A 27,572-nucleotide genomic window follows, 5' to 3' on the forward strand; every position below is an offset into this window, starting at 1 on the left:
TAAGACATTCATTTGAAATGCAGTTTTTTGATGAGAAACCTGATCCCCTCAGTCTTCAGTCTGGTTTTCAGAGGGGGCTATGCAAATGAGGAGAAGCAGGCACAGAAACTTCAGCAGGCCTTGATTTGGGGGAGGATGTTAGAGCCCAAGGAGAAGAAAAGCAAGGGATGATGACAGGCATGATACTTTGAGGCAAAAGCAAAGCCGCCAAACCTCTGAGGCATTCACCTACAGCTTCTGCTCTGCACCCTTGACATTATTCACTGGTGCCATTTTCCCCCCAGCACTGGGTGGTGGTATCAGGGGAGTGGAAAGCATGTGTTTATTATTGGTTTGTTAGGGAATTATGAGCCTAAATTTCTCACCTCCAGGTAATGGGATGCCAGGCTGACAGTGCTGCAGTCATGAGCATGGCTGCTGACAGGGCATGGGAACCCTAACTTGTCTGCCTAGCCAGGCCTGTGAGAGAGACAGAGGGCCAGCAGGTCCCATTTTCTGACTTTCACTTGTATCTCAGCCTTGCCAGGCAAGCATCTCCCATGCTTTCTAACAAGCACTAGTGGCACTCTGGAGCAGTGTTTCTCAACCTGTGGAGTCAAGGGACCCTTTCGTGGGGAGGAGTGTTTGCAAATCCGATACCCTGCATATCAGACATTATAGTTCATAACAATGGCAAAACTACAGTTATAAAGCAGCAATGAAAATATTTTATTGTTGGGGTCACAACATGAAGAACTGTATTAAGAGGTGACAACATTAGGAAGGTTGAGAACCACTGCTCTAGATACTCCGTCAGTAAAAAAATAGAAACTCAAAAGTTGACAAACCTTTTAGCCAGCCACAGAGGGAGTATTACTAATGCCTTGAGCCCCCACAGTCAGCCTGCAAAAAGTTCCTGTAGGCAGCAAAGCTTGACTCTAAGATATAAATACAAGTCACTGCATTTGATGGGCTTCAGAAGAGGGCTGTGTGAGGGACCTGAAGACTCACTCATCAGTCCCAAATGGGAGCCTGGTCAACTTTTCTCTGTGTGTTTCCTCTACTCTTTCAATCCTATCTCAACTCAGGAACTGCTGACTCATTCTGCAAAGGCTCAAGCTGTCAGGGGACTCAGCATATGGCAAATGCCTCAGTGATTTCAGAGCTATTACAAATAGTTGTGGGAGGCAGGAATTGGAGTGGGGCTCCCTGCAGTGAGGATGATGTGTCATTTCTTTGGGGGGCCATGGGTGCCTCTTGGACACATCCAGAAGGCATTTAATTTCCTATGTTGATTTTTCTCTGCTTTTAGCATCAGACAAGTTGTACTGGTTCCACAGACATCTAAAATATCCAAACCTATAAAATAAAGCCCAAATCTTAAACTCCCCCAATCCACAATCTGACATCCTCTTTTTTTCTTTTAATTTTTATAACGTAGCTTTGTGGTACTTTAAAGGGATATTTTTTTCTCTCTCATTGCTGAACCCACTACATGAAAATATAGATTCTAATTGGCATCTCTTTCTATGCTGGCCTTGTAGTATAAGTAATTCTGCTCATTAATTATATTTCACCTTGGCAACAGGAAGGGATGTACACTATTTTTAGTGTATTATTACTTATCTCTGGCTGTACCTCTTAGAAGTAAACCATTCTCATTCACTCACACAAGAGTGAGTGAGTCATACCGAATTAAAGGACCACGCCAATGGTCCGGAGTGACTGTTAGAGCTAGAATTAGTATACAAAATCCAATGGTGTCATCACTAAGTCCCAAGGCTCTAAGGCTTTTTTCATTCTGAAAGGCCAGACCCCCCAGCAAGCAGGATAGACATTATCTGGGCAGGTGGTGGGCTGGGCAGAGACGCAGGTCTGGAAGACGATGGAAAGGATGTGATGAATCCTAAGGCTTGCTGTGCTAATAGCCCTTTATGTGTTCTGGGATAGGCCATTTCACTGCTCTGTAACCACCAGGAGTGCCCACGGTGCAAATTACATTCGGCTTTGTGTCATATTGTTTGAGCATATGTCTCCTCGGCTCCGCTTTGCAAACTCCACAGTACCTAGTTCAGGGAGAGCACTGGCACAGAGTCAGAAGAGCCTGGATCCAGTGTATGCATAGTGACCAGTGCAGATCACGTTGCTTTGGAGACTTGTTTTCCTTCTCTATAAACCAAGAACAACACTCTCCTTCTCATAGGTTATTGTGGGGAGTAAATGATCCAGCATTTGTGAACGTCCTCTCCCAGCACCAGGCATATAGTAAGCACTGCGTACTACTGAATGAATAAATGAATGGCCTAAAGTCAGGCCCTTTGAGTGCTATGTTAAGTCTTAAAGCCCACTAGGATTCTGTGGAGTTGAGCACAGCACACCATAGCAGTGACTTCCTGAGTAATACTCTAATGGTCCCCAAAGGCAGAGAGAAATTTCATAGTGTCACTGCCTGGTTATACCTGTTTTGGGAATACAGTAATTCATTTTCCAGTGCTGCCAATCTATTACCTTTCACCAAACACAAAATTCACTTTAAGAGGGGGCAGAAACACAAGTGCCTTTCTGTTATATACAGGCTGGAAGAATATATTATTAAAATTGAAACCAACTTCTCTGATTTCTTAGGCAAAAAAATCAGATTGGAAGCCAAAGAGCTATTTGGCCTTTGCAGACCCTGGCTAGTGATGCCCTTGGGGGGAAGGGAAAAGCTGGAGCTATTCCAACCTGTAGTTGACCCATCGGTGTGTGGACCTCCGGCTTGTGCCTATGCTCTCCACACTTGCTCTACTCTCTAACTAAGCCTCAATGAATTCACAATTTACCCCAGAGCACACCTTATCCATGTAGGGTAAAATATAGGCCAATGTCTCTGCTTCTCATTTCCTAATCATATTTCTTCCTGCCCTTTAAAACCTCTTTCAGTGCAATCGCACTGCTTTGCAAACTTACACGGACAATAATGACTCGTTAACAACAAACATGCCCCAGCCCTTCCCTGGCCCTTTTTGACTCAGGAGGGCCTCACTAAGATTCAAAGGCGAAATCCTGCCATATAGTTAGCACCTGGTGCAGCTCATCACAATATAATAGCCTCTCCCAGATGATTGGAAATCGGTGCAATGCTGTCACACAATGAGGTGTGCAAGAAAGAGTTTGGGGATTGATTTCCATCATTAACTTGCTATTGCATGGTTTTTGTGGGACTTAAAAAGAAATGCAGTTTTATTACTTTTAAGTACTGCACATAGAATAACTCCAACTTATCATATTTTGGCAGTTATTTTTTCTGGGGCAGGATGTATTTTAAACATGTCTACGTTGGAGTGTCTGGTGGATCATTTAGGATCAGTGTCCTGTTGCTTGATGAAATCCAGATCACTTCAATGAAATCCAGATGGGGAAACTGGGTCTCTGGCAATGGCTGCCAGATCTTCTCCATATGAAATCTCTCTAGTCTGTATGCAAATTCAAACTCCATATCCTGGAAATCCCAAACCAATCAAATGGCGCTCAGCTTCTTAGTTACTGGACTAAACACAGGGAAGCGATTCATTCTTCCCTAAGGAAATAAGCATTTCTTACATACATCTATCTTGGCACAAAAAGGGCTGGCTAAGCAAATTAATAGTGTAAACAGGATTGCACTGGGGAATGTTTGTCCTACTTAGGAGAATAAACTTTTTATGCACTTTGTGCACATCCACTTACATACAAATAATTGATATGCTAATTACAAATGATTCTTAAAGCCCCTTCCCTGAGGTGCTGTTCTATGCTGTTAGTCTATTTTGAATTACTAGCATGTCCAATGCTTGAAAGTAATAAAAATGCATTTAAAATATTCCATGATTCAGACTGGCTTTCCTCTAATTAGGTTGAGTTAGTGAGGCTTGCCTATATTTAAATAGGATAGATATTTTTCTGCTTCACCCCTCATACATTTAAGATGCCCCCATCCCCTCCCCATTTCCCCAGCTCCTCGGGATTCTCCTACATGGAGCTAGTCCACACACACCCCTTTGCCTCCAGCTCCCACGCATCCACTCTCACAGCATCTCCAGGCAAACACTGTCCTTTCTCTCTGGCACTCCCCCACTCCCCACCCCATTTTACTTGCTACCTTATCTGGTTGGTTGATAGGGCTTTTTGTAAAAAAGAAAAATAAAAACCATCAGCAGCCATGGCTCTTTCCTGATAGTACAACGGGCAAGAATGCACGCAGCCTAAAGTCACCTAAACTCAGCACTGGGTTTCTTCCTCAGGTGGTGGATTCTAGCTTTAAGTGAACCTCTGTGGGGTCCAGCTCAACGTAAGCCAGCTTACACATCAAAGCAGCGGCTAGGCGTAGAGTGTAGGTACGTTCATTCAAAGCCGTAACATTTCTGTACAGCCTAACAGTTTTCCTAGGCTGGACTGAAGGGGCAGGGCATCAGTTAAAGACTAAGAGGAGGGGAGAATTACAGTGGAGGTGGAAGGCACACAGTGGGGAGAGCAGTGGAATGGGAGCACTGTGAATTTCGATGTTAGAACATTCCACTGAACACAGACCTAGTCATCTTCAGGATCCCTTTCAGAGAAGCGCTGCATTAAAGGTATGATTATCAAGATTTCCATTCAGGACAAGGTCTTCCTGCCTCTGGATAGTTTCAGAATATGTTCTAGCATCAGAGCTTATTAACTGTTGCCAAAGACTCTTTCTCCAGTGGCAGGAATCAGTCATCACTAAGAAGAGAACAGAGAAAATGTGCCCCAGAGTGGCACAGTGACCCTCTACAGAATCCCGGAACACCGTCCTCCTTAACTTACATGGAAAAACAAGTCACCTGTGAAGACTTCTTTGCTTCACAGGATTGGACAGGCCACTTGGTGAAGTCTGAGGAGAGGAGACAGAGATGAAAACAGCATGGCGCTCTAACCACACTGTGCATTTCAGGCCCTAAGGACTAGGTGAGGGAAATTACCAGCTCTCATTACAGCCTCACACGAGTCCTCCAGACATTCATGGTTAGCTCATTGGCTTAGGACAACTCAGATAATGAGCACAGGATCCCTCCCTTCAAATTATCCTACATTGTGAAGCTCTTAACGCCTTTTGAATGTAATATTTTAAAGGACACATCAAACCAGGAAGAATAAATGAACAGCCCACTTTGGCCTCACTTCCACCTGTGGCTAACATTATCAGTGAATCTAATTAGTGTCTGACTCATCTATTTTCCAGAAACAATAGGCAATTTTACATCTGCTGTACTACAGAGAGGCAGGATAGAAGTTTATCAAATCGAACAAAAGCATGTAATAAAAATACCTTAGTTACAGAGGGCCAAGTTCCAGATGCAAGGCTTACAGAATGAATTGGCAGCTTTTGTTACCTTTATTACTGGACCAAAGTGACTAGTGATTATCCAGGCAGTGGAGCTGTGACCCAAATGAAAAGAGAGGTAGGATAATTGTGTGATGAGTTTCTGCCAGTTTTCCGATTGTAATGAAAATGGAGATGGGGATGGAAGTAAGTCTATGTAATTATTTGTACTCAAATACAAATTCTCGAAGAGTCCATCCCTTTTCATCAAACTGAAGGGGATTTGAAAAATCCATCCTGCTTAAAATATTTATGTCTGAATATCTGTGTGATGTACTGCTGTTGCCACATCATGAAACCCAAAGGAGTAAATTATAATTGCTGGGTTCTCTTTCACGGACGCTCTACCTGTTTCTAAATTTCTATGAGACGGAGGGCCAAGTGCCAGATGCAAGTCCAAGTGGAAGGTAATTTCTAGTTGACCTGTCATTCTAATGAAAGAAAAACCTATCATCATAAAAATATCTCTCCTTTAAATATTAACATTAAAAGTCAGCACTGAAAGAAAACACTTCCATTAAATCTTCCTTAGAGATATCTCTTGCTTTTCACTTTATTCAGTGGGTTACTGATTGACAAGTTTGGAGTGTGGATGGAGCATCTCTACCCTGTACGGACATATGGCCTCCTGCCAGGACCAAGAGGTACCAGAAGTTTTGTCATACAAAATGCATAGAAGTAAACAACTTTTTATAAAACTAGTCTAAAAAATGGCACATGGAAAGGATGGACTTCCCTAGGAAGAACTCTATAAATGACAGGTGACCTCATTCACCTTCTACAGCAGGAAGGGAAAGGAGAACTCAGTTTCCATGCTGAAACCTTAATCAAGAACTTCATATCTAGGAAGTAAATTCTGGGAACATTTATTCTTGTTTTCTGTCTATAAAATTACAAATTAAATCTCAAAGATTAGGAGATTATTTTCTGCCCAAATCTCAGCTGCACATTCATACCCACGATAGCCTGTTTATTGGAGAGGTCATGTGATTGAGTTGGATAAAGCTAAAGGGTTTACTTTTTAGATGATTCCTGTAATATCCTACAATCAAGTTTTCCAAGAACTCTCCGGGATGTTACTTTTTCATTGTTCTGTAACAGTTAAATTTCACACTTCTACGAGATGCTTTAGAGGAAACACAGGGAAAGACACAGATTCAAAGTCTGGCGTCCGTGTTTTGTTGATGTCCCTTGGAGGCCTGATCTTTTCTGAAGTGAAGCAGAGGGAGGCGTGGATCTAGGGGAGAGAGGAAGTAGGGAGGAGACTGGGGGAAGGGGAGGGAGGGGATACTACAGTTGGGATGTAATATATGAGAATTTAAAAAATGAAAAGCGAAGTCTGGCCCCATTCCTTTCTGGATGTCTGAGCACTTTTATGGCATGTAGGCTGTGACAAGGATGAAATGATGTGACACACACCTTTAGGAGATGCACTGCTACTCCTGTCCCAGAAGTACACTCCAGAAACCAAGCTGCAGCTTGCAGGGTTCTGCTGTTTCCTGTCCCAGTGCCTAGTGCAGTGTCTGCTATGTGATACATTTTTGTAGAATAAATGAACACAATAGTTTTTTTCGTATTTAAACACGCGCACATACCCAGAATAGCAATCTAGGTCAGATGTGCAGCACAGCACCTGGGCACACAGGAAGCTTCTCCCCTCAACCTCCTCCTCGTTGCTCACTAATGTTTCATAAACTCTATAAAGTGAGGAGCCACTCAGTTCTTTTGCAGGAAGGTCAGAGTGTCTTTGGAGAGGTAAATTTCGGTCTTACACTCACAGGAACTAATGGTGCGTTTAAAATACCAAGGACTTCTAGTTCCAAGTCAAGTCAGACAATAGTTCTTGGGCTATAAACACGCACTTGAAAGACACTATATTAAGAATCAGTGGTGTGATTTTTTTCCTGTTCTTTGTTAGATGGGAGTGACATTGAGTACAGATGCACAACACATTCCACCGAAGAATAAAGGTTTAGGGTTACACACAGCATTCGTTTAAGTGCCCTGCTGCTACATGTTACATGTTTGCATGAAGGAGAAGTGTGAGGGGGAGAAGCTACGTGTATATCCAGGTGCTGTGCTAAAGAACAAGTACTCTCTAGGTTGGCTACCTGGTCTAGCCCAGTAACAAACCCCCAAATGTTCTCTAAAAGCAGGTGATAAACTCTAAAAACTTAAATGCTGGGTACCTTTAATCCCAGCACTGGGAGGCAGAGGGAGATAGATCTCTGTGAGTTCAAGGCCAGCCTGGACTACAGAGAGAAGCCTTGACTCAAAAAAACAAACCCAACCAAACCAAAATAATAACAAAACTACTAACTAACGAACCAACCAACCAACCAAAAACCACATTAATTTCATTCCCCAGTACTGCAAAAAAAAAAGCTCTTTAAATTTCAATAGAAAAGTATGAATGGAGAGGTAAAAACATTAAGTAGGGTGGGATTGGAAACATTGCTCTTGCTGAGAACTGGAGCTATGTTCCCAGCACCAGCACCCATGTCAGACACATCGCAATGACCTGTAACTCCAGCCACAGAGGCTTCAAAGTCTTCTGGCCTCCACAAGCAGCTGCAGTCAGATACACATACCCATACACATGCATACACACAATTAAGAGATAAAAATAAATTTTAAAAAGAGATTACGAGTTTAATAATAAGTCTCTAAGTGACTGACTTTTTCTTTATGTCAGTGGTCTTTTTTTTTTTTTTTGGTTCTTTTTTTTTTCGGAGCTGGGGACCGAACCCAGGGCCTTGCACTTCCTAGGTAAGTACTCTACCACTGAGCTAAATCCCCAGCCCCATGTCAGTGGTCTTTGATTGAGACCAAAGGTTTACTTCAGTTTTGAGCTACATAATATAAGTCACAGGGCACAGGTGATAATAGCCCAAGGACCAACGACAGGTAGATTTTATTTTAATGGATAACATACAAACCATATTTCACTAGAATAAGCATTTCTCAGGGTAGGCTGACATTTCTTCTTAGCAAATCTTCATATATGAACATAGACTGTTACTGAATGCGAGCTCCAGTGTAAGAAGCTTTCCTAAGTCCTCTTAATGGAGGAGCTGTTCAGCAGCATCTCCTTTAGGTGATATATTTATGCAGTGTCTATGTTATCTCAAAGATACGCAGTTCAATATTCTTAATAAAACACTTTTACTTTGAGACAGGATCTCATGTATTTGTGGATGGCCTCAAACTCCCTATGTAGTGAAAGATAGCTTGAGTTCCTCATCCTCCCTCCTATCCCTACCTCCCAAGTGCTAGGATTACACCTATGTGCAATGTGCGACCATGCCTGTTTTATGCAGTGCTAGGGTGAAATCCTAGGCTTCGTGCATGCATGCATGCAGGCAGGCAAGCATTGACAACTGACCTTTATGCGCAATCCTAAAATTGTGATTTCCTTTTCAAAATGTTTTACCATCAACTTCAGTATACATACCCACACATATTATAAGCACCTCATATATGGTTTTTCTATTAGACAAGCAGATATCCAGTAAAGAATAATTGATGGTTGTTAGGGGTGTAAATGATAGTTAGGATACAAACTAAGAAATGCTAGCAGGACTCTGAATTGACTGGTGCATATGTCAGAGATGTTACGGCAGTTCCCACCAGGCAAGCAGCTGGCGTATTCTGCTATTACTATTTATCAAAACCTCCCTTGAACCAACAGCCAAGAAGTACTTGTTTCTGTCCTTCTCTTGCACAGTTCTTGACTGTGACTGCTCCCAAAATCATTGTCATACATAGCATGTTAGGCAAGCGCAAAACAGTATTAAGACAGTTTTACATCATATTCACATATAGCTAGAGAGCAAGCAAGTTAAATACAGGTAAAGCAGTACCTCTCTGTATGTATAGATGTATGAACACACACACACACACACACACACACACACACACACACACACTCCAGAGTTTTATGTACACTTGGTAAGTGCCCTATCAGGAAGTCCCACCTCCAGCTTTATTTATACTTCTAGATGACAATGCTTAATATTTTTTTCCTCCAAACTTTGTGAGTGTGATATGGGCAGGGTTGTGAGTGTGTGATGTGTTCAGGGTTGGGAGTGATTTGAATGAAATTATTATCATCTTGATTTATATAAAGTCTCTATGAAATTATTATCATCTTGATTTATATAAAGTCTCTATACCTGAGCCATAAGTTCCACTTGAGGGAAGTGATATGCTCATGATAGTAATGCTACTATTCATTTCTATTGGTTGATAAATGGCCAACTCACAATGCCAACTCCACTAGCTCCCATAAAACTTACAGGAAGCTTGTATAAAATCATGGACCTCTGTCTTTAATACCAAATGACCCAGGGACATCTAATATGAAATTGTCATTTAAACAAAAACCTTCAGCTCTTTTGTTGGTATTAGAAAACATTCACATAACATTTCCGTATCCAGTCTATTACAAAAAGAAATTTTAAGTAAGGAGGGGCGCTCAGTGTTATGATGAAACTTTTAAGTCCCTGCCTGAAAAGCTGGAAAAATATGAAAGTTACAAGCAAGGAAAAGGCAATCTTCCTTTAAAAGAAAGGGAAGACAGAAAGAAATGAAGGGGAAAGAAAAAGAGGGAAAAAAAGAGAGCTTTGAAAGAAGGCAGGGCAATGAGTGTCTGAATCCTGCACAGAAAATCAGCTCAGGAACAAATTAGCAATTGAGAGATAACTCCAAAACTGAGCAGCGTCTGCTTGTGCCAGCGATAAGCTTCTTTCTATCTCTGTAGTGAGGGGTGAGCCGGAGAACCAGCGGGCTTACAGAGCAAACAGGTGAGAAGGACACAGCGGAAGGGTTGCATGACTTTCTCAAAGATCAGCCACTCCTCTGTCAAGTGTCTTTGGAGGTAGGCACTGTAACAACGGCCTCTAGTTCCAAACCATGCTAGGTAGAAGTACCCTGAGGATAATTCCTGAGACTGAGAAGCGTGTTTATCGGGACTGCTAAACTATGCAAAGCTTTTCAGATGCCAGTACTTTTCTTCTTGTGCTCTACTACCTGATCACCTGAGAGCCAGGGAGCTGGCTCTCCAGCATTTGCCAAGTCTGCTGTCCATCAAATGAATGCTATTCCTAGAGGCTTTGGGGAGGAGACATTGTGCCGAAAGCTCATCTGGGGGCTTTTTTTTTTAATAGAAGGATGTTCCCTTTCTGTTACAGGAGTGTCAGGCTCAAGTCAACAATGGTGGGGCAGATACTTGGCATGGGAAGCCTTGGAGAGAGAGGCACCTTGACACGGTGCTGTCAACAGAAGTGACTTCTGCAGCCTAACAAATGATGCAACCACTGTGCTTCTTTTTGAGAACCTGGAGTCTGTTATTCTGGGTGACCAGTGTCTGTCTGCACTGCCTGTGAGGATCAATAGGCAGTCTTTGGATCTATAAACTGATGACTGTCTGTTTCTTTAGTTGGCAAGCTAGAAGACTCTTCAGTGAATGCTAGCCTGATGTTGTCTACCAGGAAGCCTGTGGCAGAATGGATTGTGTGAAGGGAAAACATATGTAATCTTGGGGCATATTTCCTTTAAAAATGCTTCTACTCATGTTTAATACCTACGTTATTTTAAACATGAATTGCCATGACATTAACTTTTGAAAAATCATTTATAACGAATTAGTGTACATAAAGCAAAATCAGAAAACATAGGGGAAAACAGACATTTTCATGATTTAAGGATAAATAGTAGCCTTCCTTCAGGAGAGTAGAAGCTGGGAAATCCTCAAGTCTGCACATAATGTTCAGCTTTTGTCACAGGCAGTGAAATGCCAAGCTGATGGGGGATAAAAGAAAATCTCAGGAGGTCTTATGATTGACAGATAATTCAATAGGGACACATGTAAGGTGATCCACTTAGAGAAGGCCAGATATCCCAAACTACACTTGCAGGCTGGTAAATGGTGATCTTTCAATTAAGAGCCAGGAAAGAGCTCTAAGAAACCCTGTGGACAGTCCCCTGAAAGAACAACTTAGTGTCCTGCTATGGTAAAAGAAAAAAACAAAGGCCAACAAAATGTTGGGCACTGTCAAGAAGGAGATTAAAAGACAAACAAAATAATTTTCCTTTACAGAGAACCACAGGACATCTTCATTGGTAAGGTTACATAAGCACTTCTGATCTGCACATCTCAAGGACAGAACAAAGCCTAAGGGAAACAAAGAAGGGCAATTAAACCATCAGTGGCAGGCTCGACAATCTCTTCCAGCCGGACAATCCAGAGTTATCCCAGGGACACGATGAGGAGTATGAAAAGTCTGGTGCTGCTGACTGACTGCAGGATGACTTGCCTCCCCAAGTCTCTTAAGCTCAGAGGTACCTTTGAAGTTTTTATTTCTCATACAGTTCTACTCTGTTTACACAACTGCCTGTGATGGGGGGCAGAGCAGGCAGGCTCCTCTGGGAAGTCCCTGTTTTCTACCAGCAATTGGGAGAAATGTGAGCTGGGTGGGGGTAGGGATTAAACAGGTTTCCATCCTCACTGCTTACCTTCGGCGAGCTTGACTGGTGGACTTGCAGTTAGGCTTACCTTGTCCATTGCCAATGTCGGCTGTAAAATTGTAGCTGATTGACCTTAATTTGGGCAAATATGAGCCTCCCTTCATTCTGCAGGACTCTCAACCCCAGTCGTCTACAAACCAAACCATGTCTGCCTGTATATGTATGTGTAGCTTCATAACCGTATTCTTAACTCTAGTGTAAAAAGAAATTTGGACTGGGGAAGAATGTAGCTTAGTGTATACAGGGCACTGATTCTGTCTCCAGCACAGTAAACAGATTCCACCCTTTCCAAACTCCCTCTATTACTGTTTCTGTGCTTTCTGAATACACTTTTAATCAGGTGTACAGGGAGGACACAATAATGAATGATAAATCATTACCATCGACTCTAATGTTCATGTCAGTGGAGGAAAACAGGTCTCCATGAGAAAACCCAAAATATAGCATCAGGCTAATAAAGTAACGCACATGCAAGAAAGTATGGGTGAAGGGACTCCTCAGGACAGCTTAAAATTTTTTATTCTGGGACAGTCTTTATCACATGGTATAGCAGGTTCAGTCAAATGGAAACTCTCGTCTCTGATCCAACTGTTTAGTGCTCTAACAGGGGACAGTTACCAGATCAAACAAGCATAGGAAGTAGTATCTAAAGGTGACATGAGCTGGGCATGGTGGTGCACACCTTTAGCCCCAGCAGTTGGAAGGCAGAGGCAAGCAGATCTCTGTTAGTTTGAGGGCAGCCTGGTCTACACAGAGGGTTTCAGTACAGCTAGGGTTATATAGAAAGACCCTATTTCAAAAAAAAAGATAACATATATGTGAGCATTTAATGGTTTTCATTTTCAAATTGTTCCTTGAAAACAAGAATTATGAGTTTGAGAAACACAGCACCCTTCGGAGAGATCCGATTTACTTGCAACTAGTTCTGTGTCACTGTCATACCTTTCACAGATGTGATAGTACTTCTCATCCTGGATGCCATCCTGAATGGGCACATTGACACTGTAGTACCGTCCTTTCCCCAGGCCAACATCAGACATGTCACCTGTTCCTGTAAAAGATAGAAATGCCAGGACCAGTCACTAAGACACAAAGGACTGTCCGAGAGCAATACAGAACAGCAAAATGGTCAATTAGGAGACTAACTCTAAATTCTTGGTTTTCTCTAAGAAAATGAAATTGAAAAATAATCTGGAGAAACAATACCCATCAATGCTGTTGGGGGAAGTGGAAAAACAATAAGGAAATTGAGAAATATTAATTGACATCTTACTGGATGAAATAAAATAATAAGAGCTCATATGACATGTCATTTAAATTATCAGAATTACATGTGGTATGTGATAAAATTCTAAGTGGTCTTGTCTGTTGACAGGCCATAAAAGTCACCTGGAATTAAAAAAGCATTCATTGTCATTCCCTTTGTCACTTGAAGTGATATGTGTTAAAATTTTGCAGAGAAGAGCACAAATAAGGTGTTAACAGCATGGGGATATATAAAAACAAGATATAAAACATGTAAAAATGATAGTATCTAGACATGGACTGTGTGGGGAGCATGCAGTTGACTTGCCTGGGAAAAATCCTGGAGAGAACTTGTGCAGGGACACAGTCATAACTTTAGATGTAAAACTGAAGGCATCTTCTACACCTACCGGAGAGAAATGTCAAAAGGATCACGTCAGTGTGCAATTCCTGTTTTCAACAGGAATCTAACAAGTAGCAATGGAAAGAAGGTGAGAGGAGAAGGCATCTGGAAAAGATAATGAACTGAGAAATTAAAGCACACAAACTCTTGGTTTCTGACTACAGTTATTACAGATGAGAGAGAACACAGCCTCAATTCATGGCAACCAGAGCCTCTCATTTCCAAGCAATAGGATGTCCAGGTTCTTCATTCTAACTTCTATTCTAAAAGGTGGGAAGGAACAGGAGCCCAGGACTGAGCAGAGAACAATGGCATTAGCCAGGAAGATTCATCATCTGTTTTGTCTGAGTGTTTCTAGTTAAATTCTTGGGACTTTTCCCCAAAGAACTATAATATGGTAATCCTTTAAAAAAAATAACCAAGAAAGCAGCGATTAGGCTTTATTTAGTTAAGACTTAATGATGAGGTACCTGTCTGTAATACAGAGTTGGGGATACGGATGGGTAACCCAAAGTCTCCTGAGCACTCTGTGACTTACAACTTTCTTCTGAGCAACCCGGCATGGTCCTGTCCTCCAACAGCCCCCTTATAGGAAGATGTTGCACTCTATTTGCTAAAACAAATGTTTGTATTTTGGAACTGCTTAAAGGAAGTGAGAGAAATACAATTAAATTCTTGAAACCCAGGACAGTAATAAAACTTTAAAGGAGCTTGCTGTTCCCCAACCTCAAACTGGTTTGGTGTGTGCCCAAAATAGGGGGCACCTTCAGTTGTTAATAGCAGCTTTAAAACCATTTTAAAGCCTGGAGGAAGATTGGGGGGAGCCTTTGTAGACAGATGTCTCCTTTCCCCTTGAACAGTCAGAAAATGACTAGATGCCTATGAGATAAAAGCTCCGATTTAAAGTCACCCTCCAAACTTAAGTGTTGGCCACGCTGCCCCTTCCTCTGAGGACCTCAGTCACACTCATACCCTGAAATGGAAGGACTCTTAGCAAATCTACGTACTGTGCTCCTTCATATTTCAAACAAAGATATTGTCTCTGTGTTGACTTAAATGTATTTAAGTCTTTATTAGAGGCCAACAGAAACCTTAAAAAAATAGGAAGTCTATTTGTATATAACAGGTATGTTTGAATTTCCCAAGCCCTGTGTTTTGCCCTAGGGAGGTAGTTAAAACCAGTTAAAGACTCCAGGCAGAAAGCATTAAATAAACAGAAGAAAATAAATGAAAATACCATTTCAACAGAGGGAGGCGGAAGTGCTAAAGCAGGGCACACGATGGAAATACTAATGATTTATTCATCCAGAAAAGTGGCAATTTACATTTCCACCAATCCTGTATGCAAATTTCTGTTTTCTCCTGTGATGACTAACAGTGGCAGTTCTTATTTCTTTTAAATCTTAGGCAGGAAGAAGGGCTCGAAATTGAATTTCTATTAGTATTAAAGTACTGAGCACCAATTTATGTGTTCGGTGGCCATTTGTATCTTGTCGCACAGGAAAGGCAGGGTTTTAAAAAAAAATCATACTTTCAAAACGACATAGTCAGAGAGGCAGGGGATGTGGAGTTGGTATGAAAGAGGAGAGAAGTTAGGTAGGGAAAGGTGAGGATGGGTAGGAATAGCCAGTGAAGCCATCACAGGATGCCGGTGGTAGAATTGTGGGAGATTTCAAATAAAGCAAATGTATAGGAGTTGGTGGGTAGGGCAGAGGTCACTGGAAGGGAGGTGCTGAAGAGGGGAAATAAAGTGAAATGAAACACACCATAAAAGTTGGCTGAAACAGGAAACTCTAAATGGTGTAGGAATAACACTGCAAATGGAGAGAAGAGCGGTTTGATTCAGGTGACAGGCCTATTTCATTCTTACATGGCTCGGCAGACTTGGGCCTATTTTTGAACCTGGTATTAATACTCTGAATTTCATAAGCCTGTGCTCACTCATAAGACAAATACTTTACTGAGCTGCTACTGTATATGCAGTACTGACAGAAAGGAGTAAACCACTTGATCCCGGCCCTGGGAGAACTTAAAAGTTTCTGTGGGAAGACAAGATATAGACGATAGTACAAAACAATACAGCATAAAACAGAGTCTAGTGATAGAAAACCACACAGGCCTTTGACAGCACAAGAGTACTCTTGGGCAGCAGTGGTCAAAGGGATCCAGTGGTGCTGGGCCTTGAATGAGGGAGGAAGTGGCCAAACTGAGGAAAAAGGAAGCAAAGTAAGGAGGTGGGATTAGAGAGACACGTCTGGAAGAGTAAGACACGCAAATTGAGTAGAAAGGGATCCAGAAATGGTTAGAAAGATGAGAGGCCTGTTTGAGGCCTTAAAAGGTAAGGTAAAGAAAGCATACTTTTCCATAAGGAACTCAGATTTCATGGGGTTGTCTGTGACACAACTGAGGTGCTTTTACAGTGTTGACTATATGTCTGACCTACTTAGTCTGAGTATCTGATACCTGTGGCACAGCAATCTGCACTTTACAAAAAACTCCCCAGGTCATTTAGCAGCACAGTCATATATGAGAACCATTTCTCTAGGCTACGGGTCATCAAAGTACGTGTGGCTAGACAGTAAACATCCTGGATGCCAAACTACTTATAGCCTCTGCACACGTATGTGTATGTCTTGAACAACATTGTTAAAAAACAAAAATTCACTGGGTAGCAGTGGCACCAGCCTGTAATCTCAGCACTCGGGAGGCAGAAGCAGGCAGATCTTTGAGTTCGAGGCTAGCCTGGTCTACAGAGTGAGTTCCAGGGAAGCCAGGGCTACACAGAAAAACTGTCTCAAAAAAACAAAACAAAACACCAAAAATGAAAATCAATTCTTAGGCTCACTGGTCATATGAGAACAAGCCTCTGGGACATGGTGCCCCTCGTTATGGGCAAGGAAGAGGCTTTGTACCTTTTAAATTAAGGCTGTGTCCCACCCTGGAATATAGTCAGAAATTCAGTGGGCAGGTCCTCAATGTGGTCTGATGTTTGTTTGAAGCTTTTCTGTTATCTTTCATGTTTGTTTGGATGTTTTTCTGTTAATTCCTTGTTTCCAGCAATGTGCTGCTATCCTAAGACAATATGTAATTGGTAGCTGGCTATTGGCGAGAACTCCAAAACGCTGGCCCTCCATCTAGTCATTCTTACTGGAGAGAAATTCTGATGAGGAGATGCCTAGAGTTTCCTTAGAATCTATTCAAAGGGCCCTAAAGTGGTTCCTGAACAGTGGAGTAAATGCTAAGCAAGTTTTTTCGGGTCTTCTCATTCTCTACTGTGAAACTGAGCTTCAGGAGACAGAAGAGAGAAAATGACAGGAGCCTGCCTGGCTTAGGCAGCAGGAAAGAATTGTAGTTAGTCAGAGAAATCTATGCACTACCTAATTCAGAAATGACAATCAGGAACATTTAATTGCTTTAGGCGTTTCTCTTTTTCTTAGTTGCCTAGAAGTAGCTTGACTGACCAAAACCTGCTGTCCTAGGAGGGAAGCATCTTTGAAGCTGAAGGCCTTACCATCTCCATGGTGTAGATCCAAGTCCACATAGAGAATCCGGTCAAATTTCCGTCGCAATCGTAATATTCCTAGGACAGCATCATTGAGATAACAGAAACCAGATGCTTCATCTCTGCAAGAAAACAAGTTGCTACAGCCAACAACTGAAAAGCTGTCCAAGGGAGTCTTTACAGCCAAGCATCTAAACTGCGAGATCCAGTCCCATAAAGCACCCCCTTCTTTTAAGAAGAACAAACATCACCTGTAAGGATTATATAGTAAATGCGCCAGAATGATCAGAGAATGTATTTCAATAAAGTAAATATTCAGAATGATTAGTTTTGTTTTCCTACTTGCAATCCCAGAGGTTTCAAAGCATTAGATTTTTATAACTACATTGAATAAGACTTTTCTCTGACAATTTCACACACACACACACACACACACACACACACACACACACACACACACACACACACGCACACACACGAAACAACCAAAAAAACAAAAAACAAATCTTGTAGTCCTCTGGGGTCATGATAATAAACACTGATTTCCACTCATGCCTCTCTAAGGAAGCTAAGACCTAGGTGGGCCCTTAAAGATAGTTCTACAGAAAATGGATATTGGATTCATTGTAGTAACTCTATAACATAACCCAGGAGTTGGTTGTTTTTTATTTTAATATGCTTTCATACTTGTTATTCATGAAAACTGAGTATAGAACAGACAAACATATAACCTTTTGGGCACATTAATGCAGTTGCCTCTCTATGGATTTAATTTTGAAATGGGGAGTGAAGAAAACCATTGTCCCTGGTGTCACTGAGTCCTGTCACATCACTTTATCCTCTTATCAACATTTGCTTGCTCTTTTATTACACTTTTATTGAGCCTTGCTGATTAGATAGAAAGGAGTATATTAGAACTTAGAACTTATTTTAAAGCCTCATTCCAAGTGCCACAATTTCTTTTGCTCCCCTAGAGATTTCAAACATCCGGCCCACCCCAGTTTTGTTTGCCATGAGATTTTACTTGAAACAAAATTCTAGGCATGGCCATTTGCAATGGCACCATTGCTACTGTGAGAAACCTTTCTAGGGCCTACATAATGGGAAAAAATCCTGAAGTCTCTCTCCCATGATATTTCACACTCTAAACAATGCTCTGCTTCCCAGACTAAATTGATGAGACAGGTCCAGTGGTAAGCAGGAAATTGGTGACACCATCACTGGACACTGCCACGATCAGTAAGAGGAGCACAGCAACTGATCTAGCTAAGTAGCTTGCCCTTAGGTATACAACAGGGAAGAAACCAAGGAAAGGAAGGATGAGTTCAACCATGAATTCTTTGAGAATTAAATGTAGTTTCAAATGTTCGTGCATGCGCATGCTATTTTCTAATTCTGAAAGTTGACATTTTATAAAGCTGCCATCTTAGTAAATAACAAAAGCCAATGTGTTATCTTAAAGAACATCAAACACTTTTGAAATAAAACACTAAGTGCTAGGCAAAAAGAGGAACAAGAAGATGGCCATGAAAAGTGATGGCCATAATATCAACAATTCTGGCAGTTCTTTACTTTCTGTGTGAGCATGTAACCTTTTCCCACCTTTGGATGGGATTACCAAATTAGATTATCAAAATCTCATAAAGTGGGGGTGTTGTGATATACATATGTAATCCTAGTACTCTCAAAGCAGACACAGGATCATAGGTGGCAAGTTAGCATGTGTTATACAGCAAAATCCTGTCTCATAAAACCAAGGGCTAGGAGTAAAGCTCAGAGGAAGAGTAATGACTAGCATATGTAAAACTCTGGGTTTTATTCTCTATATTAAGATGACAGTGACAACAGTGACAACCAAACATGACAACTGACAAACCAACGGCAGTGAACCACGACAATGAAGATGATTACAAGCAAGTAAGTAAGCTCTGAGATTAAGGGAGTTTTATTCTCACTTGCTTATAGAAATAAATACATGTTTAGATAAGATTACTAAAAGTTTCACAAAATAAGGAAACTGAACTTTCAGGACTTCCAAAGTACTACAAAGTAATCTTTAAAAACCTTTCCAAGTGCCAGGTGTGCTGGTGGTTATCTTTAATCCCATCACTTGGTAGGCAGAAGCAGACAAATCTTTGTGAGTTCAAGGCTAGCCTGGTCTACATGGCAAGGCTAGCCAGGACTACATAGTGAGACTCTATCTAAAAAAAAGCAAATATTTTAATAGTTCAAGATCATATAATTTATGTAAATTTAATAATTAAGACTAATTTAATAGTTACCAAATTATTAAAATCAGTTATATCTTATTTATCAGTGTTAGGTATAATGTACAGGACTATTTTTAGTTTACTTAAACATGTTCTTCCTAATCATTTTACAGGTTCATTAACTGAACAAGCGAATATTACTTCTACCAAGTATGTAAGAGGATGTAAAATGTGTATTTGTTAAACCAAGTTTAGTCATTATTATGGGAAACTATTTCAAATGTAAATGTGTTTTGTATTCTATCAGCTTAAGATAATTTGTTAGATCTTAAGGTAACAGAAAACTCTGGCTGATGTCTAATTCAATTATTTCTAAGGAAATGGTGAAGCATCAGCATAGGATCTTGGGTTTATACACACATATGCTTCCTATTTGTACACGTACATATGCGTGTATTATGCCTCCATGCAGTTATGTGTGCTCACATGCATGTGGATGCATATGTGAAGGTCAGAGGTTGATATTGGATGTCTCCTTTAGTGTCTCTCCCTTTTATTTACGGAAGTAGGGTCTCCTGCTGAACTTGCAGCTCATAGGTACAGTGAGTCTAATTAGCCAGCTTGCCCTGTGGCTCCCCGTCACCACCTCCAAAGCATAGGGAATACAGGCAAGGCGACAAGCCTACTTGGCTTTTATATTGGTGCTGGAGATCCAAACTCTGGTCCTCATGCTTAGGCAATATGCATTTTATCCACTGACCATCTCCCTAGTTCTGCTTTTATTTTCAGAAGTTACAGAAAGCTATATTTGAGTATGTTAAAGGATGTGTTCCTTTAGGCACTAAGAGAGGGATATGTGTGGATACAGAAAGTTGTAGAGGGTTTACAAAAAGAATTTTATTTGTTTAGGTCAAAGCTGGCTCAATTCTGGTGTGTGACTGATAAAATTTCTGACAAGAACTTTACATTCAAGCATACTGATGAAAAACTAGCTTTGTTATTTCTGTGTTTGGAGTCTTAGTCTGTTCTTACTACTTGGGAATGGCTTGCTTTACCTTCGGGAAAATCTTCCTAGGTAACAAATATTCTGCCTCCTTCCAGAATTATCTTCCACAGTCTCCTACTTTCTACTTCCACTGGCCTCACATATGGTAAGCAAGGCCTCTCCTTTGGGGTATGTTCTCGTATTCCTTGATTCCTTAAGAAAGCAAAGTCTTCTTGCTCAGGAAGGAGCGAAGGGTCTTTTCGGTCACGTTGCTTCTCTGCTTCTATGGGAAATATCTGTTACTTGGGTAGAACAGAGAAGTCAAGCATTATTCTTTTAAGAGAGGACTCAGCCTGTCTTTTTTTTCCCCCCGGAGCTGGGGACCGAACCCAGGGCCTTGCACTTGCTAGGCAAGCGCTCTACCACTGAGCTAAATCCCTAACACCACATTATTCTTTTAATAGCCCATCATCCCATCTTAACCAAGTTTCAGAGGACCCATGGGGGAAAAATCATAAAGGAGGCACCTATGACTGTCAGGTTTGTGTGGTGTCACTATTGCTGTGTGACAGACGTAGAACTGTCAAGTCAGAAGTGATGATTGGCCTCTCGTAGGTTATAGCAGTAAAATGTTACCAATATAAATAGTTCAGAAACTGTATGCTGCATGAGCTTGTCCATGTCTCTACCAGCCATGATATATTTCTATTTCCCAGGGGTCAGCTTACTGCTTTGTCAAACTTTAGACAACTAGAGGACTATGTCCATTACTCATCATGAGGACTACATGCTAAGACCCCTGTGGATTCCTAAAACTCTGTTAAGTCAAAAACACTTCTTTTCTCTGTATGCATGTAAGTGTACCCACACCATATTTTTCTCTCTGTGTTTGTGTGTGTGTGTGTGTGTGTGAGAGAGAGAGAGAGAGAGAGAGAGAGAGAGAGAGAGAGAAAGAGAGGGAGAGAGAGAGGTGGAGATAGCTATGATAAAATTCAAATTACACATGAGGCATAATAAAAGACCAGTAATGATAACAAAATGGAACAATGGTAAAATGGAACAATGATAAAGATGCACTATAATGAAAGTTATATGAATGTAGTTACATGAATGTTCTCTGTCTCTCCAGATATATTTTAAATGACATGCCTACCACAATCACCACATGTGCAGGCCAGAAGAAGGTGTCAGATCCCCTGGAACTGGAATTACAGATAGTTATGAGCTGCCATGCGGGTAATGGACTTGCACCTAGGTCCTTTGGAAGAACAGTTAACCGCTTAACCACTTAACCATCTCTCCAGCCCCTCTCCAAATATATTAATGTGCTGGGATGATGATGATTGATCATGAGGAACTGGAACTGACGAATGTTAAATCCTGGGTGGGGGTTATCGTACTTCTAGTTTCTATTGCTGTGATAAATACCATAACCAAAGACCTCTTGAGGAGGAAAGGGGTTATTTCACCTTACAGCTTGTAGTTCATCATCTAGGAAAGTCAGGGCAAAATTTGAAGGCAGGGGTGTAAGCAGAGATTATGGAGGAGTGCTGCTTATTTGTTTGTTTCTCCTTGCTTGCTCACTCTGTTTTCTTATGGCAGAACCCAGAACCATCTGCCCAGTGCTGGTACTACCCACAATGGGCTGAGCCCTCCAGAGACCAATCTGGTGGGGGAAATTTTTTTTAACTGAGGCTTCCTGTAGGTTGTGTCAAGTTGATAAACACTAACCAGCACAGGGGCACACAATGTTTACACTCAAATTTTCAGGAGTTTTTTTTTTTGTTGTTGTTGTTTTTAAATGTTAATTTGGTCTTAACTGTGCTGCTTCTTAATTTTGAATCTTGGATCTTCCTAGTTGGTAGTTTTTAACTGGGGAATTCATATCATTTACCTAATACAAATGTTTAAGATGCAGTCTTAAACATTACTGAATCTCTTTATTTTCTTTCCCTGGTAGATTCTGCGTATAATCTAACTAAATGCTTGATACATTCATTTTACATTGGACCCAGATTTTTATATTCTGTTTCTGAATCTTTTCCCTCTAAAGATGATATTCATACATTTTTTATAAATTAGACAAAATACCCTGTCTTCTTTGAAAAGTTTAATCATTATGTTTACAGATCTTTTGTTGACAATTTTTTTTGTATTGGCTTTTATCTTGTTTTGCATGCCACACAAACAACTACATCTCCTTGTCAGCTGCGTTATTATTCTCGTAATGAACTCTCATCAGATTTTTCCCTTTTGAAAATGAGCAGTAATAAGGTAACCACAGCCATTGTAAGTCTTTTGTTATCTACAGGCTGCTTTTTATGTTTTCCTTCAATGCTTCCCTGAAAGTACCTACCACTGGCTCTAAGCCAGAGGGCTTCCACCTCAAGAAAAAACCCTCTGAGAGCTCTGACAGCCTCACAGGAAAGAACTGTGGTGGGTACTTTTGTGAACAAGCTTCTGTCAGATGGCTTATTTTCTTTTATTATGTGGCACTGAGGATTGAACCTAGGGCCTTATACATGCTAGGCAGATGCTATAACCCCAGCCTGTTTTACCCACTCCCACCTTTCTCTTTTGACAGAACCTACACCCTTTCATATTAGGACCAAGAAACACCCCTAGTCCTGACAGAACAAGTTAAAACAAGTTTGAAGCCACACTGGTGAATACTGAACTAAGCTGAGATTTTGAAAACTAGTTGAAAAGCAGGTGAGTTAATTACACTCCTAAGTCAAGCCTGAGTGGCATAACTCATAGACTCCAGACCCCTCAAGGAGCTGAGGGATGATCAGGAGTTCTGTTTGGAGTATTTGGTTTTATTTGAGACATGGTCTCACTACATAGACCTGGCTGGCCTTGAATTTGTGGCAGTCCTTCTGCCTCTGTCCCGGGAGTACTAGGATTTACAGGCATGAGCCACTACACCTTGCTTACCTTGCTTGCTCTGGTTAAATCCCAGCCATATTAGTGTACGCACAGTGGTATCTCATTAAGGATTTGATTTGTGTTTCCTTCATGACTGGTTCTTGTTGGGTGTGTGTGTGTGTGTGTGTGTGTGTGTGTGTGTGTGTTTGGGTGTGTGTGTGTGTGTGTGTGTGTGTGTGTGTGTTGCCTAGTTAGGACCTTCGTCCAGTCTTACATTTGTGTTTTTGATCTTGAATAGTAAGAATTATTCATGTTTTCTGTATAGTAAGTCCTTATCCGATGGATATATGGCTGACAAAATATTTCCTCATCATGTAGGTTGTCTTTGATCCACAGAACCTATATAAATATGGAAGAAGAGATCTGACTCCATAGTGATGTTCTTTGACATCCCTACATATGCACTATGGCGCATATACCCACACACATTATATACACATACACACATACCCATTTAAAAAGGCTTTATGTTTGATCAATTCAAGTTTATCTTTTTTTCTTTCACTACTTTTGTCTCCAAATATGTAGGATTACAAGTAATATACCACATCTAGTTTGCTTGTTTGACATGGAATATCATTATATGCCCACATTAGATTTATTATTATTATCATTATCATCATCATTTTTCTCCATCTTTTTTTTTTGGTTCTTTTTTTCGGAGCTGGGGACCGAACCCAGGGCCTTGCGCTTCCTAGGCAAGTGCTCTACCACTGAGCTAAATCCCCAACCCCTTTCTCCATCTTTATTAAATTGGGTATTTCTTATTTAAATTTCAATTGTTACTCCCTTTCCCAGTTTCCAGGCCAACATCCCCCTAATCCCTCCTTCTCCCCTTCTATATGGGTGTTCCCCTCCCCATTTGGATTTTTAAGCTCTAGCTGTCCTAGAACTCAGCTGACCTCAAGCTCTCCAAGATCTGGCTACCTCTGCTTGTGGAGTGCTGGGATTAAAAGTGTGTGTCACTGCATTGACTCCAGCTTGGATTTGAATTTATGATCTTCCTGCCTCAACCTCCAAAGTCCTGGGATTATAGCAAAACATGGTGGCATAAGCCCAGCACTAAGGAGTCAGATACAAAGGCCATTTTCTGCATGTTTGAGGCCAGCCTGGTCTACATAATGAGCTGGAGGCCAGACAGGGCTACATAGTAAGACCCTGTCTCAAAAACCAACAAACCAAAACCAACCAACCAAAGGAAACAACCCCATTACTAGCACCACCACCAAAAGCCCTGGGATTGTAGGTTTTCATCGTATCTAGTTCTTTAGTTCATTCTGTTATCTATCTTTAAAGATGCTTCAGTCACTGAACTCTGTAAACAATTGACCTCTGGTGTTACTGCTTAACTTAGTTTATAGTAAGTAGAGTACTGCTGAGACTATGCCATGTGTCTGCTTTGGGACATTCAGGAGGATTATGCTTACTCAAAGTACTTAGGAATGAGTGATATCTGTCTTAAACAAGGGGGAGAGATAACTTTATTGAAGTTTATCTGAGCCCTGTTGATCCTAGAAAACAGAGATGGCTAAGAAATCCCTCACACCTTTTGTTTTCCAAGAAAAGATTAACCACAGGGTTCACCCTCTCTTGGCACATTATTCCAGCATAAAATACAACTCCATCCTTCCTTATAGTATCTGTAAGACTTACAGCTTACTCAGTTGTCTGCCACTATAACAACCCAGACTCCCTTCTTTTTCTTTGAGATGGTTTTCATTTATGAGTGTCCTCCCCATTGCAATAGCTGAATAAGTAATTCCCTTAATTGCCCATTGCATTCTGTCTTTCACATCACCAACACACAAGTTCAGGGGAGAGACTGGGTTCAACAAACATATTTCTGAATACTTTGTGGAATGAGTCTCTCTCTCTCTCTCTCTCTCTCTCTCTCTCTCTCTCTCTCTCTCTCTCTCTCACACACACACACACACACACACACACACACCCCAAAAGGCAGAGCACCACCTTCTTTCTTAAATGCCTTGATGAGCTGTGACTCACAAATTTGATCCTTAACAAAAAAGCATAACACGCAGATAATTTTATTTGCTGTGTTTTATGCCCATTAAAGGTTAGGGGCATCCAGGTGTAGTAGCTTATGTTTTTAATCCCAGCACTGGGGAATAAGAGGCAGGTAGATCTCTGTGAGTTCAAGTCTAGCCTGGTCTACAGAGTGAGTTCTAGGACAGCCAGGGCTAAATAGACTATGTCTCAAAATATAACAAAACAAAAAACAAAAAACCATCAAACTAAAAAGGTCAGGGACACTTGGTCATGACATGAAGACTTTGAGGTAATACGGCAGGTGGCTATCTCATTCAGGCAAAGGAACATACCAGCAATGTCCTATCAATTCATTGTTATTGGTAAGAATTCCACATCAATCTTTTATAAAATTTTCTTTTTTTTTTTTTTTTTTGGTTCTTTTTTTCGGAGCTGGGGACCGAACCCAGGGCCTTGTGCTTCCTAGATAAGCGCTCTACCACTGAACTAAATCCCCAGCCTATAAAATTTTCAATGCTGGTATCTACTGACGGACATTTAGATTATTCCCAATACATCATGTTTACAAGTATTCTGCAACAGAGAATCTCAAATATGCCATTTTGATTATGTGCAAATAAGTTCAAAGACATTAGATGAGTAATCCCTGAATCAAAGGATTTCACTTATAATTTAATTAAAATTGCCAAAATTGTCTTGATGCAATCTATCATCGTGAATACTGTGTTAGCAAACTTTTACATAGGTAATAATCCAGCATTAGCACTATAGACTTCTAGCTATGTTTTCTCACTTGGACTTTTCTTAAAAGGTTATATGTCCGTTTTTTTTCTTTTAGTGTTAGCATACAGCTTAACATTCTTTGCTTTCATTAGAGCTATTTTGGAATTAGCTGAAAATACAGTTTGGCTCTGATGGTATACAACAAAAATATCAGCCAACATTTATTGAGTGCTAGCCTGTGCCAAGAACTGTACTAAACGCTTTCAATAGTGTTGACTCAATCAATTCTCACAACAGCTATGTGAGGTAGGTACTATTATTACTTCTGCTGCACGAATGAAGAAAGTAAAACACAGAGAAATGAAGTAGCTTGTCCAAGGTCATTAGCTAGGAAGAGACTGAACTCTAACTGAAATTGGATGACGTTTGATGTACAAAGACATGTAATGCATATGTTTCACTGCTAATTTGGTGAGTTTGGAAATAAGTATACATTTGAAAAACAACCAGAATCCATGCTGTAACCCTCTAACATTTCCTATCTTTGTCTTTGTTATTATTTATGATAAGAATACTTAAGATCTATCTTCATAGCAAACTTTCCAAGCGTACAATGTTATTGTTATCTGTAGGTGTTTTGTAGGACACTACATCTGTACGAGGATAAGTGTTTAAAGACAATGCAGTATACATATAAGAACGGTGTTATTTAGGATTTAAGCAGGAAATACTGCCATTTACAACAATGTGGATGAACTTATAGGACATTATAGTTGGTGAAATAAACTAGAAGTCAAAGAACTACCACTATACGATACCACTTATATCATGAAAAGAAGATGGGCATCATTTTAGCAGCAGAGCAGAGTGATGGCTGCTAGGAGCTGGGTGAAGAGGCCATGAAGAAACTTTGCACTTCAGTTAGTCTGCATCTTTGTCCTACATGCAGTCATAACAATAAACAGTTTGGGTGTCTTTCTTTCTCGGCTCTCACTCCTTTCCTTGCTTGTGATTCTACTACTTTCCCCTTATATCTACTTTCCTTTCACCATTTTAGTCTTGTTAATGTAGGTCAAGTTCATCTGTTTCCTATGATTCCCCAAGATGTTGCTTGTCTTTCCCATTAATACTTTACTAGTTTTTGTGTGGTTTTCTCTGTCCCCTTGGCCATTTTCTGCTGTTTGGAATTAGAGAGTTTTGACTGCTGCAATGGGCAACATCTGATCTTTCAGCAGCAACCTAAACTTGAAGGTTTCTCCTGTTCCTCCCACCATACTTTGATCTCTTTAGCTTTTCATCAGGTTACTTGGATTTGAGATAAATGAGTTGTTGAGATTCTCCCCCAAAGGCAGGTAAATGACCCAGGCCAGATTCATATAAACTCCCATGTGATCTTCGCCTCTATAAACTGAATTGAGCTCCTGATCTAGAGTCTTCACATCTAAATTTATACAGGAATATGTGTGACAAATGATTAGGTCAAGAGGGCCCTACTCATGAATACAAACAAATTCATTACATGTATGACAAAACGACTGAAAATGTGACCCAGGAAATAAAAGAAATATGACAGCAGCAGCATTCTCTGCAATTTCCCCCTTTCTATACCATTTGGCATGGCAGGCAGTCACTACTAAAGACAAATGAAGGCTTAGGAGACTAGAGAGGAGGTAATATTTGCCTGAAATATATCAAGAAAA

General features: G+C 40.7%; 1 protein-coding gene and 1 long non-coding RNA gene across 7 annotated transcripts in view; one reads left to right on the plus strand and one right to left on the minus strand.

Moving 5' to 3' along the window:
• Hdac8 (histone deacetylase 8) overlaps positions 1-27,572 on the minus strand; it is a 207,613-nt gene that overhangs the window by 123,779 nt on the left and 56,262 nt on the right. For all 5 annotated transcript variants that reach the window (NM_001126373.2, XM_087600346.1, XM_087600344.1 and 2 more), the window contains exons 5-7: positions 17,029-17,141; positions 13,443-13,520; positions 12,812-12,920 (exon numbers count right to left, since the gene is read on the minus strand). In NM_001126373.2, coding sequence (NP_001119845.2) covers positions 12,812-12,920; positions 13,443-13,520; positions 17,029-17,141 — 300 coding nt within the window. The remainder of the gene's footprint in view (positions 1-12,811; positions 12,921-13,442; positions 13,521-17,028; positions 17,142-27,572) is intronic.
• LOC147998261 (uncharacterized) lies at positions 3,013-17,340 on the plus strand. Of its 2 annotated transcripts, XR_015646992.1 has the most exons (4): positions 3,013-4,926; positions 5,903-5,985; positions 10,534-11,683; positions 16,997-17,340. It is a non-coding gene; the product is annotated as an uncharacterized LOC147998261 (long non-coding RNA). The 2 variants fall into 2 exon arrangements; XR_015646991.1 differs by lacking the exons at positions 3,013-4,926; positions 5,903-5,985 and having other exon boundaries at positions 7,737-11,683.

Source organism: Rattus norvegicus, chromosome X (assembly GCF_021556685.1).
Source record: "Rattus norvegicus strain SHRSP/BbbUtx chromosome X, alternate assembly SHRSP_T2T, whole genome shotgun sequence".
NCBI lineage: Eukaryota > Metazoa > Chordata > Mammalia > Rodentia > Muridae > Rattus > Rattus norvegicus.